At 47.5% G+C, this 17226-nt stretch overlaps 2 protein-coding genes across 5 annotated transcripts in view; both read right to left on the bottom strand.

Annotated features, from left to right (window-relative positions):
* Positions 1 to 425: 425 nt before the first annotated feature.
* APOF (apolipoprotein F) lies at positions 426 to 4193 on the bottom strand. 3 transcript variants are annotated; one of them, XM_041756150.1, is made up of 3 exons: positions 3969 to 4193; positions 2337 to 2377; positions 426 to 1678 (listed from the first exon to the last, which is right to left on the bottom strand). In XM_041756150.1, exons 2-3 carry the CDS (start codon positions 2341 to 2343, stop codon positions 831 to 833), a joined length of 855 nt encoding a protein of 284 aa, XP_041612084.1. In that variant the 5' UTR covers positions 2344 to 2377; positions 3969 to 4193; the 3' UTR covers positions 426 to 830. The 3 variants fall into 3 exon arrangements, with proteins under 3 accessions (XP_041612084.1, XP_041612085.1, XP_041612086.1); XM_041756151.1 differs by lacking the exon at positions 2337 to 2377 and having other exon boundaries at positions 426 to 1693; positions 3969 to 4188; XM_041756152.1 differs by lacking the exon at positions 2337 to 2377 and having other exon boundaries at positions 3969 to 4188.
* A 6026-nt stretch (positions 4194 to 10219) lies between these two features.
* The window catches only part of TIMELESS (timeless circadian regulator), a 32000-nt gene continuing 24993 nt past the window's right edge, over positions 10220 to 17226 (bottom strand). The window contains exons 17-29 of one of the 2 annotated variants that reach the window (XM_041757200.1): positions 17087 to 17222; positions 16775 to 16976; positions 16350 to 16495; positions 15412 to 15497; positions 15013 to 15127; positions 14841 to 14923; positions 14470 to 14612; positions 14083 to 14263; positions 13935 to 14003; positions 13691 to 13809; positions 12769 to 12994; positions 12540 to 12644; positions 10220 to 12399 (exon numbers count right to left, since the gene is read on the bottom strand). In XM_041757200.1, the coding sequence (XP_041613134.1) occupies positions 12326 to 12399; positions 12540 to 12644; positions 12769 to 12994; positions 13691 to 13809; positions 13935 to 14003; positions 14083 to 14263; positions 14470 to 14612; positions 14841 to 14923; positions 15013 to 15127; positions 15412 to 15497; positions 16350 to 16495; positions 16775 to 16976; positions 17087 to 17222 (1685 nt within the window). In that variant the 3' untranslated portion in view covers positions 10220 to 12325. The remainder of the gene's footprint in view (positions 12400 to 12539; positions 12645 to 12768; positions 12995 to 13690; positions 13810 to 13934; positions 14004 to 14082; positions 14264 to 14469; positions 14613 to 14840; positions 14924 to 15012; positions 15128 to 15411; positions 15498 to 16349; positions 16496 to 16774; positions 16977 to 17086; positions 17223 to 17226) is intronic. The other variant, XM_041757201.1, reaches the window with a different exon arrangement.

Below are 17226 nucleotides of genomic sequence, written 5' to 3'. Positions count from 1 at the left end.
AAACCACACCTCCCGCCCCACGATTGGTGGGATCGCTCAAGGACGCCCCGCCCCCGTCCCCGGAGGGAGGAGTCCCATTGACGGAACAGCCGCGCGGCGCCGCAGCTGATTTCCGAGAATCTCCGCGGCGGGAGCGAAACCGAGACCGGCCCGGGGCGCTGCAGGCTCCCAGCGCCCCCGGAGGGGCCCGGAATGTCGATTCTTTGGGATGGGAAGCGACGAGCTGTGCCAATAAATAACCGTTTACTGATGGTACCTTGCTAAGCACTGACGTTCCTTGTATCATTTTTAATTTCCACAAAACCCATCCAGGGAAAATGATTATCACTACTTTAGACGTTTTGTTTCTTTTTAAAGATTTTTATTTATTTATTCATGGGGAGACCTAGGCAGAGGGAGAAGCAGGCTCGCCATGCGGAGCCCAATGCAGGTCTCCAGGACCACGACCTAAGCCACCAGGCGTCCCACGTCTCTACTTTAGATGTTTTATTTTATTTTATTTTTTTAAGTACATATTTTATTTATCTACTTTAGATGTTTTAAAAACTGAGTGTGGAGAAGAATTGTAATTGAGGCTCCTACAGGTGAAGCCTGGATTCAAATCCAAATCTTCGGACTCCAAACCCCAGACTTTAAAATCCCTGCATTTTAGAGCATTGCCTTCTTCCCTGATAACCAGGGATTTCGATTTTGAACACATATACATTACAGCTTGTCAAAATATTAGATTTATTCATTCTGTGATCACCACCTTTTATATCCCAAGACTACCATTCCCAGCATCTAAGTCAGAGTCATTAAATAAACCCTAAACTAATAAGAGAGCTGAACTAATGCCAAAGCGCTGTGGTAGTTGTTTCTTCCAGGTCACCCACATCTGAGGTACCCCCCAAGGCCTTCCTGCTGATCACTGGCAGAGCCGTGTTGGCCTCTTGCTCATAGTAATACTGGATCAACTGTTGAATCCCAGCCTTCACTGCAGGTTTAAGTGCGGAGCTGATTAGTACTCCTGTGGGTCCCCCAGACCATCCAGCAAGGGTCATCAGAAGGTCATAACCCATGTCTACGAGCCCATCTTGGCCTCGTTCCTTGGCCTTGTCTGAACAGCTCTGAGCAGCGTAGTACAAAGCTGTGCCCAGATTGTAGTAGGTTCCCACTACTGGAAACAACCGGACTACATTATGCACATTTTCCTCCTGCTCCTGCTCACAGTCATTGATAGGAAGGGAGCGTCGAGCCCTTTCTGGGCCTGGTTGCTCCCTGGCCAACAGCTGTAGAGCAGAGGCCAGGGCATCCATGGAAACTGCCCTTCCTGTGCTTCTCCTTTTCTGGAGCTCTTGAAGATGTTGGATGAGGATCTGTGTAGCTTTTACACCCCCCTGACGGTACAGCTGAAGTTGCAGGGGCCAGACATCAGCCTGGCAACCAGCTTTCTCCAGGGCAATCACCAGTGGCAAGCCCACCAGGAACTTGGGCAGAGGGGCCATGTAGGTGAAGCCAGGCAGGGACTTTGGGAGCAGAGTCTGGCAGGACAAGATGTCTGAGGAAGGTGGCCAGGATCTCAAGGATGAGGGAATGTTTGTCCAGTTTCCATGTGAAATGACATCCACAGAGTGCAGCAGGAGGTAGCAAAAAAACAGTTCAACTTGTATCATGATGAATCTGAGGCCACACATGTCTGAAACAGAGTACACTGGAGAGGAGATAAACCAGAAACACAAAAACCATTTCCCTGAGGGCTGTGGTCTGAAAGGAGCCCATGACTCAGGGCACACTTCATCCATCATCTCCAAACTTCTGCAGGAAATGCAGCCCAATTGTTCCCACTTGGCCTTCCCCATCTTCAAGTCACCAGAAACTTCCTCTGCTCTATTTCCACCCATTTATAAGGGGCCCCAAAATACCACACTGTTCAGGTGAGAAATGAGACTGTCCTGATAGATTTGGTTGCTCCTCGATCCAGGTCTGCCCACTCCTCTGCCACGTGAAGAAAGGAGATACTTGCTCTCCCCCATAATCAGAAAGAGAGGTAATCTCTGCAAATATTTGTCCATTTGTTTTTTTTTTTATATTTGTCCATTTGTATTGTCTGTTCAAACCTTGTCCCCTTGTCACACATTGACCTTGACACCTAAAACCCTGTTCTTTGGCATTTCCTATGTACCTGTCACTTTTCCACTCTAGCTCATGATATGAACTGGGAGACCCAGAGTCAGGAGAGATTAGGTACTATGATTCTCTATTGTATCTCTCTTTTCAGTTTATGAGTTAAATTAGTGAGCTACAGCATTGGGGATTTAGTACAGGGTGGATGAATGAGAAAAAGGTTAAATTACCTGTCATGCTTAGTACATGTTACATGCACTGTATATGATGGCTGAAAGAAAAGGGGGGGAGAATGCAAAATGGAATAAGAATTAGGGGCTGGGAAGTCTTAAGTAGAAAGGGGCAAAGCGAACACCAGTCACATGTTCAGCAGCATGAAATAAAGAACATACACCTGTCCTGAGTGCTCTTCTACATTTCTAACTACTTACTATGTCCCATCCTTGAACACAGTCCTGCGAGAAGAGACTTATTCCCTAGATGGCATTGAATATCTGAAATAAACCTTGACAAATCCCTGAATGCACCTCCCTGAATCCCATAAAGCACCTCCGAGTAACTGTGGAACATTTGCTAAGTTACATTGTCATCATCCATAGACACTGAGAGGTTCTTAACTTAGAGGTTTCTTCAGCTTTTTGCCTAATTTTTTAAAAAGATTTTATTTATTCATGAGAGACACACAGAGAGAGGCAGAGACACAGGCAGAGGGAGAAGCAGGCTCCCTCGGGGAGCCTGATGCAGGACTCAATTCCGGGACTCCAGGATCACGCCAACCGCTGAGCCACCCAGGTGTCCTGCTTTTTGCCTAATTCTTCCTCACGCTCCCAAACCTCATTCCTGCAGCTCTAGGGCATATTGACAGCAAAATCTTTGGACTATGTCACCAGCAGTATGGCAGGTGGCTGGTGGATCTATCACGCCAGCGGGTGTATCTGCCACAATCAATAAATTCCACAGGTAAGTAGCTGACTGTTGGATTCATTCAAGCTTCCCCGCAGGTCCCCCTAGATCCCTCAGTGACCTTAGAATTGCCGATGCTTTCCTCATTGTGCTTTTTACTCTCATGGAGGAGAGGTTCAGTTCACTTTCCTCCCATCCTAATAGGCTGAAGCTGCAGAATGTGGGCCTCAGTCGGGCAAGTAGCCTCCTCCAGGGCCACCCCCAGAGCTAAGTTGGGTAGGTATTCAGGCAGAGGGGCTAAGGAGGGAGCAGTGTGCCAGAGATCCTGGCAGGTCTCGGGATCTGGCTGGAAAGTGTGTTCAGAGGATGGCCTGTTTTTCGTGAAAGATGTCTGGAAGGTCAGGGCCCCTTTCTGGCCATTTCTTGGAAAGAGTCAATGGGGACAGCAAGACACAACAAAGGGGCGCCTGGCTGGCTCAGTCGTTAGAACACGAGACTCTTGATCTCGGGGTCGTTAGGTTCAAGCCCTATGTTGAGTGTAGACATCTCTTAAAAATGAAATCTTAGGGATCCCTGGATTGCTCAGTGGTTTGGTGCCTGCCTTCGGCCCAGGCCGGGGTCCTGGAGTCCCGGGATCGAGTCCCACGTCGGGCTCACTGCATGGAGCCCGCTTCTCCCTCTGCCTGTGTCTCTGCCTCTCTCTGTCTCTGTCTCTCATGAATAAATAAGTAAAATCTTAAAAAAAAAATGGCAAAGGAACAGCACAGTCTAGATCATGGGGGGTCAGCAGGAATAGCCCACAGGAAACATGAAAGTAGTGCTTGGGGTGGGAAATGGGGAAAGGATTGGGGCAGAGACACCAAGACTAGTCAGAGTTAGGAAGTGGCTCTGTCTTGGAAACTTCGATAACCCTGGACATAGCTTTGCCCCCACCCTTACAAGCTGTGGGTGGTCCTCACCTGCTCCAGAAAGAAACAAGCCAGAGGAACAAGATGGTCCAAACCCGTGCTTTCCTCAGTGCTTCTCTAATCTGAGTGACAGCTTCCTAAAGTTCACCTTCTCTACACCCCAGCCAAAAAAAATTGGCCTTTCTGAAAACAGTTAAGGACATATGTTCAAAAATATTTATCCACCTGTTCCTGGCACAGACTTTCCCCCCTCACCTTTGCCCCGTGCTGACAAATGGGCCATCGCCCTTTCTAGCTACTGCTTTTCCTGCCTCATATCCCTGTCATCTAAGGATTTCTCTAGACCCAAACCCAGATCAGGAAAAATTCCCCAGTCTCCTCTGGGGAAGCAGGGAGGCAAAAGGCAGGGATGTCAATGATTCTGAGTGGAGCCCCCAAAATAGTGTTGTTTTCTTAAATATTTTATTTGAGACAGAGAGTGAGCACAAGAGGGCGGAGTGTTAGAGGGAATAGTAGACTTTCCTCTGAGGGAGGAGCCTGATTCAGTGCTCAATCCTGGGACTTTGGGATCATGAGCCAAAGGCAGATGCTTAACCCAGTGAGCCACCCAGGTGCTCCCACTGCCAACAGTTCTTATTCAATGGACTTACCAGGTAGAAAAATGTGAAAATAGAACCTATTGGCATGTCAGACCAAAACCAGAGCAACTTTTGTTTTTGTCTTGTTATTACAGCGCAATACAACTAACCACATTCATTACCCTGACAGTGCCTCTTTGTATGCCTTTGTTAGAACTATAGGAATTGATCTTCGTTTCTCATTTCTAGGAGTCTATATGAGAAATCATAATCTGGAAAATAGGGAATGTTGGCATATGGTACCTTCTGAAAACTGATACAAAAAGCCCATCATTGGGTGTTATTCTGTATGTTGGTAAATTGAACACCAATAAAAATTAATTTATTAAAAAAAAAAAAAAGCCCATCATTTTAGGCAGCCCGGGTGGCTCAGTGGTTTAGCGTCGCCTTCCTGTGATCCTGGAGACCTGGGATTGAGTCCCACGTCGGGCTCCCTGCATGGAGTCTGCTTCTCCCTCCGCCTGTGTGTCTCTCATGAATAAATAAATACTTAAAAAAAAAAAATCCCACATTTTGCCATACAGCTTCCTCTCAGGTGCTCTAGCCTATTTCTGGCAGACAGCCAAAGGCATTAGGCCAGTGAACAAATCCCAGGTTCCTTCTTACTCCTCTCAGTCCCAGAAGGGGCCCCTAATGAGCATAAAGAAATTGGGGCAGGGAGGAAGGGGAAGTTCTCTAGAACAAAAGGAGTAAGTCTTCAGGGATCGCCTGGGACACAATCCTAAAACTGGAAAAAGGAAGAACTGGATTTAGAGGCATTCATTACTGTTGCCTGAAATTTCTGGACCCTAAATCCATGGAGCACAAGACTCCGCTGCTTCTGTATAGCTTAGAGAAGTTTCTGAATCCTGTCAGAGTCTTCCATTTCTGATTTGAAATGGGGCCTACCTCCACATCCATCTATGATGGGGCCTATCTCCACGTCCATTTTGACAGCGTCACCATCTTCCTCAATATGAAAATGGCTTTTTGTTGAAGTTTCTTGAATTTCCAACTCTAGTGCCTTGAGAGTGAGAGAGGAGACAGAATGAATGTGGAAATATGGTAGGAGGAGGAAAAGTGGGGATGAGTTTGCAGAACCAAGGAGATAAATGACAGAAGGATGAAGACAAAAGTAGATCCCCTCAATCAGACTCCCTACCTTTGCTCCTGTCCTTGTCTTCCACCTGTTCTTTGTCAATTCCTGTGAGTTGTCAGCTGAATTTTTTTGGCTGTTGTTTTAATTAGTAGAGGTTTTTTTTTTTTTTTTTTCTTAGTTTATTTTTTATTATTTTATTTTATTTCATTAGTTTTTTAAGATTTTATTTATTTATTCACAAGAAACACACACAGAGAGAGAGGCAGAGACACAGGCAGAGGGAGAAGCAGTCTCCATGCAGGGAGCCCGACGTGGGACTTGATCCCAGGTCTCCAGGATCATGCCCTGGGCTGAAGGCAGCACTAAACCACTGAGCCACCCAGGCTGCCCAGCAGTTTATTTTTTAGAGTAGTTTTAGGTTTACAGAACAATTGAGCATGAGCAATCCCCAAATATTAAAATATTGACATCGTACATTGTGTGGTACATTCAGTACAATTCTATTATTTTTAAAGATATTCATTTTGGGATCCCTGGGTGGCGCAGCGGTTTGGCGCCTGCCTTTGGCCCAGGGCAGGATCCTGGAGACCCGGGATCGAATCCCACGTCGGGCTCCCGGTGCATGGAGCCTGCTTCTCCCTCTGCCTATGTCTCTGCCTCTCTCTGTGTGTGTGTGTGTGACTATCATAAATAAAAATTAAAAAAAAAATAAAGATATTCACTTTATCTTACTATGTACTGTTATTACCTAAGTTCATAGTTTGCATTAGGGTTTAATTCACATCATATAGTTCTATGGGTTTTAGGAAATACATAGTCATACATCTGCCTTTACACGGCCATACAGAATACTTTTCACTGCCCTAAAAATCTTGGCTGCTGTATTAGCTGCCATTCCCTATCAGCCTGGTCTCCCATTGAAATAGGAGGCATCAAAGTTAACTCCATCCACCCCCTAGACCAATGTGGCTGGTACTAAGTACTCAGCAGACAGCAGTCCTATCATCCCTGCTATTATCCCATGGGGACACCAGGGCTGGTTTACAGGGGGGTGCCCAGGGTTTGTGCTTAGCATTCCTCATCCAGCCCTTGCTCTCCTTCAGGTTCTAGTTCCGGCTGAAGCTTTCCTGAGTGACTTAAAGAATCATCTAACTTTGGTGCCTGACTGCCTCAATTGGTCAAGCATGTGACTTATTTTTACTTTTCGAAAGATTCTATTTGTTCACGAGAGACACACAGAGAGGCAGAGACATAGGCATTGGGAGAAGCAGGCTCCCTGCAGGGAGCCTCAGGTGGGACTCGATCCTGGACTGGGGATCACACCCTGGTAGGAAGAGGCTCTACCACTGAACCACCCAGGCGTCCCAGGGCATTTGACTTTTGACCTCAAGGTTGTAAGTTCAAGCCCCACGTTGAGTGTAGATTACCTAAAAATAAAATCTTGGGGCACCCGGGTGGTTCAGTGGTTGAGCACCTGCCTTTGGCTCAGGTCATGATCCTGGGGTCCTGAGATCAAGTCCCACATCAGGTTCCTTGCAGGGAGCCTGCTTCTCCCTCTCCGTCTCTGCCTCTCTCATGAATAAATAAATAAAATCTTAAAAAAAAAAAACAACTCTTAATCATAAGAAACAAAACTGAGGTTCGCTGGAGGGGAGGGAGGTGGGGGGATGAGGTAACTGGGTGATGGACATTAAGGAGGGCACATGATGTAATGAGCACTGGTATTGAATCACTGACCTCTACCTCTGAAACCAGTAATACACTGTATGTTAATTGAATTTAAATTTTAAAAAGATTGGCACTTTATCAGGGGAATGAATAAATCCCAGCTAGAAAAGTGATTGCCTGTGATTTGAGATTCAAAGAGTGACAAAGACTGTGTCACAAAAGAAAGCACACTTGAGCTGATTCTAGAAGGATGAGATGGGAGTTGGATAGAGCAAACCAGCAGAGGGATTGTCATAATCAACAGTTTGGTGGCAGGAAAAGGCCTGCTCTGTGAGGGCGATTCAGAATAGCGTGAGGGGCTGGGGCACTTGGCTCAGTCAGTGGAGCATGCAACACTTAATTTGAGGGTTGTAAGTTCGAGCCCCATGTTGGATGCAGAGATTATTTATTTATTTTTTTAGTATTTTATTTATTCATGACAGACACACACACACACACACACACACACACACACACACACAGAGAGAGAGAGAGAGAGAGGCAGAGACACAGGCAGAGGGAGAAGCAGGCTTCATGCACCGGAAGCCCGACGTGGGATTCGATCCCGGGTCTCCAGGATCGCGCCCTGGGCCAAAGGCAGGCGCCAAACCGCTACGCCACCCAGGGATCCCCCAGAACCACATTTTAAAAGGAATTCTGCCGGTAGAATGGAACAAGAATGAAAGGGAAGAGGAAACTGGGACGAGGGTCATACTGTAGGAGTCAAGGTCAGAAATGAGGAAGTGTGTACTCTGGGGGTCAAACCAATGTAATATGTGACTCATTCTCTTAAGCTCCTTTGGCCACAGCTGCAGTTCAACCTTTATCTGCCCTATGAACCTGGGTGGGAGAATTTAAGGGAGAGAGAATCTGTTTCCTAGAGCCCCAATCACAGTCTCAAGAGCCCTCTTAGCTATCAGTAGCTGGACGGGGTGGGTGGGCGGGTGGAACAGACCAAAAATAAAAACCCAAGAAGTGAAAGATTTTTTTAAAAAAAAGATTTTATGGGCAGCCCGGATGGCTCAGCGGTCTAGTGCCGCCTTCAGCCCAGGGCCTGATCCTGGAGACCTGGGATCGAGTCCCACGTCAGGCTCCCTATAGGGAGCCTGCTTCTCCCTCTGCCTGTGTCTCTGCCTCTCTCTCTCTCTGTCTCTCATGAATAAATAAAATCTTAAAAAAAATACAAAACTTTGATTAGCTATAACTTCTTAAAAAAAATAAAAAAGATTTTATGTGAGGGAGAGAGCAAGAGCAAGGGGCGGAGGGAGTAGACTCCCCACTGAGAAGGGAGCTCCACATAGGGCTCAATCCTAGAATCCAGGTATCATGACCTGAGCTGAAGGCAGATGCTGAACCGACTGAACCACCCAGGTACCTTGTGATTATTTAACATAATGAGCATGTGGTCTCTTTTTTGGGTGATGAAAATGTTCTAGAATTAGACAGTGATGATGAATACAAAACACCTTGTATATAACAAAAGCCAATGAACTGTACACCTTAAAATGTTTTTTATTTTTTAAAAGATTTTATTTATTCATGAGAGACACACAGAAAGAGAGAGGCAGAGACACAGGCAGAGGGAGAAGCAGGCTCCATGCAGGGAACCTGATGTGGGACTCCATCCTGGGACTCAATCCTGGGACTCTAGGATCACGCCCTGGGCCGAAGGCAGACACTCAACCGCTGAGCCACCCAGGGATCCCATCCTTAAAATGTTTAAAATGCTGAATTGTTATTTGAATTTTACCTTAAAAATGCATTCAAAATCTCAAAGAATTCATCACCAGCAGATCTGTACCTGTACTAACTATAAGCAAGGCCCTAAATCTCTTCAGTTCTGTAAAGGCTAAGTAAGAGGTGAGGAAGCTGTAGAAGAAAAGCTGGAAGCTAGCAGAGGTTGGTTCATAACGTTTAAGGAAAGCCATCTCCATAACATAAAAGAACAAGGTGAAGCAGGAAGTGATGATATAGAAGCTGCAGCAAGTTATCCACATCTAGGGGCACCTAGATCTTAAACATACAACTCTTGATTTTGGCTCAGGTTGTGATCTCAGGGTTCTGAGATCCAGCCCCGTGTCAGGCTCTAGGCTCAGCACCGAGTCTGCTTCTTTCCCTCCCTCTGCCACCGGCCCCTTGCACTCTCTCTTCTTCAAAAAAGAAATAAATCTTTAAAAAAAAATTTCATGATTCGTGGGAAGAGGCCAAAATATCAACATGAACAAGAGTTTGGAAGAAGTTGATTTGAACCCTCATGGATGACTTCGAGGGGTTCTAGACTTCAGTGGAGGAAGTCACCGCAGATGTGGAAATAGCGAGAGAACTAGAATAAGAAGTGGAGCCTAAAGATGTGGTACAATTGCTGCAATCTTACGATAAAACTTTCTCAGATGAGTAGCTGCAAAGAAAGTGTTTTCTTGAGATGGAATCTACTTCTGGTGAAGATGCTGTGAAGACTGTTGAAATGAGAGCAAAGAATTTAGAATGTTACATCAACTTAGTTGATAAAGCAGGAACAGGGTTTGAGAGGATTGACTCCAATGTGAAGGCAGTTCTACTGCAGGTAAGATGCTATTGAGCAGCATCACATGCTACAGAGAAATCATTCATGAAAGGAAGAGTTGATCAATACACAAACTTTATTGTCTTATTTTAAGAAATTGCCACAATGGGGGCGCCTGGGTGGCTCAGTCAGTTGAGGGTCTGACTCTTGGTTTTGGCTCATGTCACAATTTCAGGGTCATGGGATTAAGCCCTGGGATAGGCTCTATGCTCAGTGTAGCCTCTGCTTGAGATTCTCTCCCTCTCCCTCCCACTCTGCCTTTCCCCTAGCTTATGCATCTCTCTCCCTCCCTTTCTCAATTAATTAACAAAAAATATTTTACTTTTTATTCATGAGAGACACAGAGAGAGAGGCAGAGGCATAGGCAGAGGGAGAAGCAGACTCCATGCAGGGAGCCGGATGGGGGACTCATCTTAGGACCCCAGGATCTAATAGGCCTGGCACTGGGGAAGCCCTGGAGCAAACTGACTACCAAGCTGAAGCCTGGACCTGCAGCTTTAGCTCTGCAGGCTGGGATGTGTGAAAGTACATACAGCCATACCCACCAGCTCCAAGGACTCTGGAATGGCCGTGCATAGGCAGCAGATACCATGTGGTACCTTGGCCTCTGCACTGCAGGTGTTGGATTCAGGGAAAGCCACATGTGTCTCTCCGCTGAGCACCAGGAGCGGGAGCAGCCAAGCACAAGCACAGTGAAGTCCAGTCGTTGTCAGGAGTAGGCCCCTGACCGCTGAGCCACCCGGGCCGCCCCATCTCTTGCATTTCTAATTCCACCTAGGCCTCTTCTTCCCGAAGAACCTGAACTGCATATGTACTGACTAGAGCTGGTCCAGTTCTCAGACACTCCCCAGTAGCCTCAGATTTCTTTCTTTTAGCAATATCCACCTCTCCCTGCCACATTCCAACTCTAGTTCAACACAGATATCCAGGGAGGCCTAGAGTGAGAAATCTAGTGGCTGGGACTCAAATATGTAAAAAGATAGCTTTTTATTCCTCTTTTCATTTAAAAAATAATTTCAAAATATGGGGTAAATAAATGGAAAAGGACAGCAATACTTCTGTACCCAACCACAGTAAGCAGTCTATACTTGATAAGACAAATTGGTAGAAGAAATTGGGGCTGGAAGTTCTAAAGAAGACTGGCAGGTCAGGGCCCCTTTCAGGGTATTTCTTGGAAAGACAGCCAGTCAGCACCACCAGACACAGCAAAGGAGCAACGAGCCTGCTGAAAAGAAGCAATGCTCAGATTGGGAAGTAGGGAAAGGCTTGGCATAAAGATATACCAAGACCAGTCTGAGCTGGGAAATGTCTCAGCCCTTGGAAACCTCAATTACCCTGGGGATCACTTCACTCCCTACCTTTAGAGGTTGTGGGAGGAAAAAACAAACAAACAAAAAAACCAAAACAAGTCAGAGGAACAAGACAGTCCAAACACATCCTTTACCTAGGGGTCTCCCTGACCTGAATCTCACCTTGGCCCTACCTTAACCATAAACACAGGGAGCCAGAAAGCTGACGGTTTCCAAGAACAGGGAAGGACATGACATTTGTAATATTTATCCATCTCTTTCTTGCCTAGACTTTATCTTTCTACTCTGCCCCAAGCTGGCAAACTGGTTTTTGCTCCTTTTGTGGCTTCTGCTTCTTCCTGCTCCATACACTTGTCACCTGAAGATTTATCCAAGATAAAGGATCTTGAGGTGAGAATGTTTTCATGTCTTCTGTAGGGGAGGTGGGAGAAAAGGAGTGGGTGGTGGTCTCTTTTAACCCTAAGACTTAAAAGTTCTTTTTCCAAGAACACAGGCAGAAGGCTGCGGTACTTGGACAGATTGATGTCAGATTAACCTTTTGCAACTTTTAATTTTACACATTTAATACCAAACACAAACCAAATACATTCACCATCTAGAGGGTACTGCACTCTAACCCTACCTCAACTGCAGGAATTAGGTTCAATCTGATGTCTAGGGGGGATCACAGGAAAGAAACAAGGACAGGATCATTTGGCGCCTTTTTAAAATGGTGCAACACCTCCACCCACCATGTCACAGAGCTCCCCATCTGGTGCTGTGACCCACCTCTAGCAGAAAGCCAAAAGGGGTCCAAAGTGCCTTCTATATGTCACTTATTTCTCCCATTTGCTAAAGGGTGCTACTAACCCAAAGAAACAGATCCTAGAAGAGGAGGAAGTCTCCAGAGAGCTACTGAGGCATACTCCTAAAACCGGGAGAAGCAAGGAGTGACTGCAGAGAGGTCCAACGCTGTTGCCTGAACTTCCTAAATCCCAGATCCATGGGGAAGCCCAGGACTCTATTGCTTCTGTCTGGTAACAGGAGTTTCTGGGTCCTCTGTGACCCTCTGAACTCTGACTTAAATTCGCCACCTAAAAATGGTCTACTCCCACTCCGAAGCTTCTGGTTCTTCAGTTGCTGTCATCTTCATCCTCAATCTGAAACCGTTTCTTCTTTTGGAGTTTTGGAGTTCTCGACTCTGGTGCTAGAGGAATGATAGGGATGAGAAGAGAGAGTATCTAAACATGTTAAGGGGGAAGGAGAGGAGTAGCGTTGATCTTCAGGATTGAGGAGAAGAGTGCTAGAGGTCAGAAGAAAAAAGCAGATCCCAGTAAGACTCCCTACCTCGGCTCCTACCCTCAGCTTCCTCCTGTTCCTCATCGCTGTCTAGTAGTTGTCGCTTCCTGGATGCCATTTTCAGCTGTTCTTTCTCACCAGCAGCCCCTTCCCCTGAAGTGACCATAAGAGGCATGGAATTAGGGAACTGAGGCCTCATGTTCTCAAAATACCCTATCAGCCCTCTTGATCAACACGGCTGGCCCATAGTAAGTACCCAACAGGTAACTGGTCTTACCCCCTGTGGACACCAGGCTGGCTTTCTTTTTTCGGGCTAATAAGAGCGCCCTCAGGGCTTGTGCCTGGTGCTCCTTTTGGTGCTCTTCTTCACGGCTGTGCTCCCTGGGGACTCTAGGTTCTAGTCCTGGCTGAAGTTCTCCCTCCTCCTTTTTCTGACTCAAAGAAGCTGCTACCCTCCGGAGCTGGGTAGGACTCAGCTTGGCTGGAATTCTCCAGAAAGTTTCCTATAGGAGCAAAGAAATTGAAAATGGAAAAAAAAAAAATCAAAAACAAAAACAAAAAAATTAACATGGAAGTAAGACTCTAGTTCATCAGATCTTGATATCATTCATTGAAAAAATATGATCCCACATTGGTAAAGATCCATGAAGGTGATAAATTCTACTTATTGCTTATTTATCCAATATATGCACAATGTATAGCCCAGTGCCTGATACATCAGAAGGTTCCCAGTAAATTTAGTTGTTAACTAAATAAATCAACAAGCGGATATTGTGGATCTAAAGGTGAATCAGATATGATCCCTGCTTTCAAGGAACCCACAATCTAAAGGGAGAAAGGACCAGCATACTGTAACATCACAGGACTGGGGCTACATCAAGGGAATGAGCATATCCCCACTACCAAAGGCCAGGCACACTACTCAGAGACTGTGGACTCTGTCCCGCCAACGGTGGGGAGCCACCCAGTGCTCTGGACAGGAAGTGAGATAATAAAAACTCTACTCTAGAAAGGTAACTGGGAGGGTAGCATGGAAGGCAGAGTCCGGGGATGGGGAGGTGACAGAAGATGAACAGGACGGTTGCCGCTCAGAGCTGACTGGAAGTGAGGTCAGAGATGGCAACTGCAACGAGGAGGAAGAGACATATTTTAAAATAGCAGCAACACCCCGTGGCTGATACTGGAACCAGTGTATTTACCTGCCCAGAGGCAGGAGGCCGAACCCCTAGCTTGCACAACAGCTGCTGAAACTGCTCATTTTCCATGGCTTCCTCGGTTTCTTCCGTCAGTGGCACCAAAGGGACTGCCTGGGAGCAGCCTAGGACAGGGTCGATAGTCATGTGGTGAAGACAGGAAGCCAGAACTGGTCGTCCATCCCACCACGACCAGGACTCTAGCAGCTTCCAGCACCCCAGCCCTGGAAACTGTCGTTTATCCACTCACCATCCTCTTCTCGATCGTCTGCTACTCGAATCAGGCAGTTCTGGAGCCACAGAAGGGGAGCAGAAAAGCCTAAGGGAAGGAGGGAAGCCTATGGGCTCATGCTGCCAACCCCTCCACCTGAGACGTCTCTCCTAGCCCAAGTCCTCACCTTCCTGATACAGGCTCTGCCCAAGGGTTTCAGTTGAAAGGCCTGAGCTACCCTGGGCTTGCTCTGCTTCCGAGTTCTCATCTTTCTCTGCATCCTCATCACTCTCTCCCTCTGGCGGGTTTTCTTCTTCTTCTACCAGATCTTCCTGGCCAAAATCTTGCGGGGACTCCTCCCCAGGAGGCTAAAATTCAGTGGGGTGGGAAATGAAAAAAGGGGTCAGGATGAGGAAATGAGTGGAGTCCTCTGGTTCTTAGTATATGTGCTGCCGAAGCGAGCACAAGTCCTCTGTTCTTGACCACCTGTGGAAACTGCGGGGACCTGACCAGAAAATCCTAAGGCAGGAGCAATGTGAGGGGCACTTCAGCAGAGCCAGGGAAAGACCATTACCGAGCCTGAGGGCATGGACTTCCTCCGCCGTTTCTTATATAGCTCCCGCCGCTCAGCCACCAGTCCCAGAGCCAGCAGCTTATCCACTATTCGCGCCCGTGAGCGTTTGGCTGTGATATTCTTCATGATATGACCTAGCACATCTACAAAGAGGGAAAGTGTAAACACTAGAGGAACGGGGAAAGGGAGTAGTGATGGCAAGCAAGGCCTTTGGAAAGAGGCTAATTCAATTCACTCACAACCCCCACCACCCCCAAATACGGTAAATGGAGAGAAGGGATGGGATAAGCCTCCCTCAGGAAGAGGAAGCAGGGGAAAGAAATGGGTGGCTCGGCTCCCGTCTCAGGGCCTCGGAAGCCCCTGTCACTTACCATCTGAATCCTGGAACTCCTCAAAAAGCCGCTGCAGCTCTAGCTCCTGATCTTCTGTCCACAGTACAATTTGGGTTCCTTTCCTGCTTAAGAAGGCGTCAGTGGAAGAGGGCGCTTGAGGAGAAAACAGAGGACTCCCGACCTCAAAGCCCTCCAGAGCATGCGCCTCTACCTCGGGAAGTCCTTGACACTGTCAGCCAGGCCCAGCCGTACCAGATGGTGGGTGACCTGCTTGCGTGTTCGAGGGGTTTTCAGGTGTGCCAAGATGATGTCTATCACATCCTGACCTAAAGTGGAGGAGCAGTGAGGCTGTCAAGAGGCGTCCTGGAGCTCAGGCTCATGAATCTTCAGATCTCAAGGACCCGGGGATCCCTGGGTGGCGCAGCGGTTTGGCGCCTGCCTTTGGCCCAGGGCGCGATCCTGGAGACCCGGGATCGAATCCCACATTGGGCTCCCGGTGCATGGAGCCCGCTTCTCCCTCTGCCTGTGTCTCTGCCTCTCTCTCTCTCTCTCTGTGACTATCATAAATAAATAAAAATTAAAAAAAAAAAAAAATCTCAAGGACCCATACCTTCCACATCCCTATGGGCAAGGTACAATTCCTGAAGCTGGGCCTCCTCTTCTGGGCTCCACGTAGGGGGTTTGCGACTGGAAGATCTAAATGAGGAAAGGAGAGTGGTGCCTGGGTGGCTCAGTGGGCTGAGCATCTGCCTTTAGCTCAGTCATGATCCAGGGTCCTAGGGCCGAGCCCTGCATCGGACTCCTTGGTCAGTGGGGACTCTGCTTCTCCCTCTGCCTCTGCCCTTCCCCTTGCTCTCTCTCTCTCTCAAATGAGTAAATAAAATCTTTATAAATAAATAAATAAATAAGAAAAGGAGAAAAGGAACATGTAGGATGTTGGCTTCAAAAGAGGAGACCAAAGGCCCTCTCTGGTCAACTCTAAAAGGAACAGGAAGGTAAAAAAAAATTTAAAAATAAAATAAAATAAAAATAAAAGGAACAGGAAGGGGAACACAGGTAACTCAGAGGCCTAAGGTGTGCTTCCTTTCCCTCATTCTCCTTCCATTTAAGAATCTAAAAGTCAAGCTAAGAGACTTTTCGGGTTGGGCCTATGGAGGCTGACACTACAGTGTCAGAGTGGATTATGGGAAAAGGAAGACGTATGAAAGAAGAAGAGCAGAGTTACAGGGAAAGAGGGCAAACATTTCCATGAATCCTCATAGTTTCCCAGCACATTTCAGGACAGGGCACATACAGACTCTCTCCAAGGGGAGAGACTGACCACCCCCATGAAGGCTGCTGGAGGAAGGAAAAGAGAGTAGACAGGACACCTAGGATCCAGTTCCATTTCCTCTCTTGGGTGATTTTGGGGAAAACATTTCACTTTAGGGGCTTGTTTTCTCACCTACAAAAGGGGAAGAAAGACTACCTGACTTGCAAGCTCTTCTAGCTTTGACACCCTGATTGTGTCACCCACTGTTGCCCATCCTTCCCCAACTTCAAGCTCACCCGCCATCCAGAGAGCCATAGCCCTCGGCCATCTCTCGAACCACAGCTGTGTTCTTCCAAAACAGTAGCTCCACAAAGGCTTTTGGATTGACTGCAGCCAATGCAAAGAACTTGCCCAGGATGTACCTGGCAAAAGTCACCAGCTCCTGTGGGAAGGGGAGGCTGCTTTGAAACCTCTGGCCTAAATGTACCCATAAACCTGGCCTGCTAGGTACTTTTTCTCTACCTGTTCCCAGCTGCCCCTCCTCACTCAGACTCTCTCCTAGTTTCCCCATCTGGCTCCCTCAACTTGCCTGCCCGCTTCCTCACTGGTCCATCATCTCTCAGCCCCTGACATCACTCAGCACCCTTTATCTCAAGACCATCCTTTGTGACCCTAGGGCTCCCCTACGCCTCTTGATCCTCGTTCCTCGGTGTGTCCTCACTTTGTAGGCCCCGGCAGCCGGGTCACTAAGCAGACGGTTGAAGAGGCAGAAGAGTGAAAGCTGGAAAAGGAGGGCTTCCATCTTGAGGTCATGGGCCAATCGGTGCAGCATCTTGACAACGCAGTGGTTAGTGTGGGCACTGTTCTGTCGGTAGCTCCGCAGCAGCACCACATAGGCTCGCACAACAGTTGAGCTTGCAAAACTGCATGAAGACAGGGAGGGAGAGAGGGTGTCAGCCTAAGAAGGATGCTGCCCACCCTCCCAGCTCCACAATCTCCACCCTGGGACCAACTCAGTCCGTTCAGCCCGCACCGTTTCAGGTAGTCCAGAAAGTTAAATTCTTTCTCCGACACCTGGACCTCTTGCAACTCTTCCTCCTCCTCCACCTCCTCCTCCCCCTCTTCTTCCTCTTCTTCTTCTGCCCTTCGTTCCTCTGGCCCCTGCTGCCCTAT

Source organism: Vulpes lagopus, chromosome 5 (assembly GCF_018345385.1).
Source record: "Vulpes lagopus strain Blue_001 chromosome 5, ASM1834538v1, whole genome shotgun sequence".
Taxonomy (NCBI): Eukaryota; Metazoa; Chordata; class Mammalia; order Carnivora; family Canidae; genus Vulpes; species Vulpes lagopus.
This window is presented reverse-complemented; position numbering and strand designations above follow the sequence as displayed.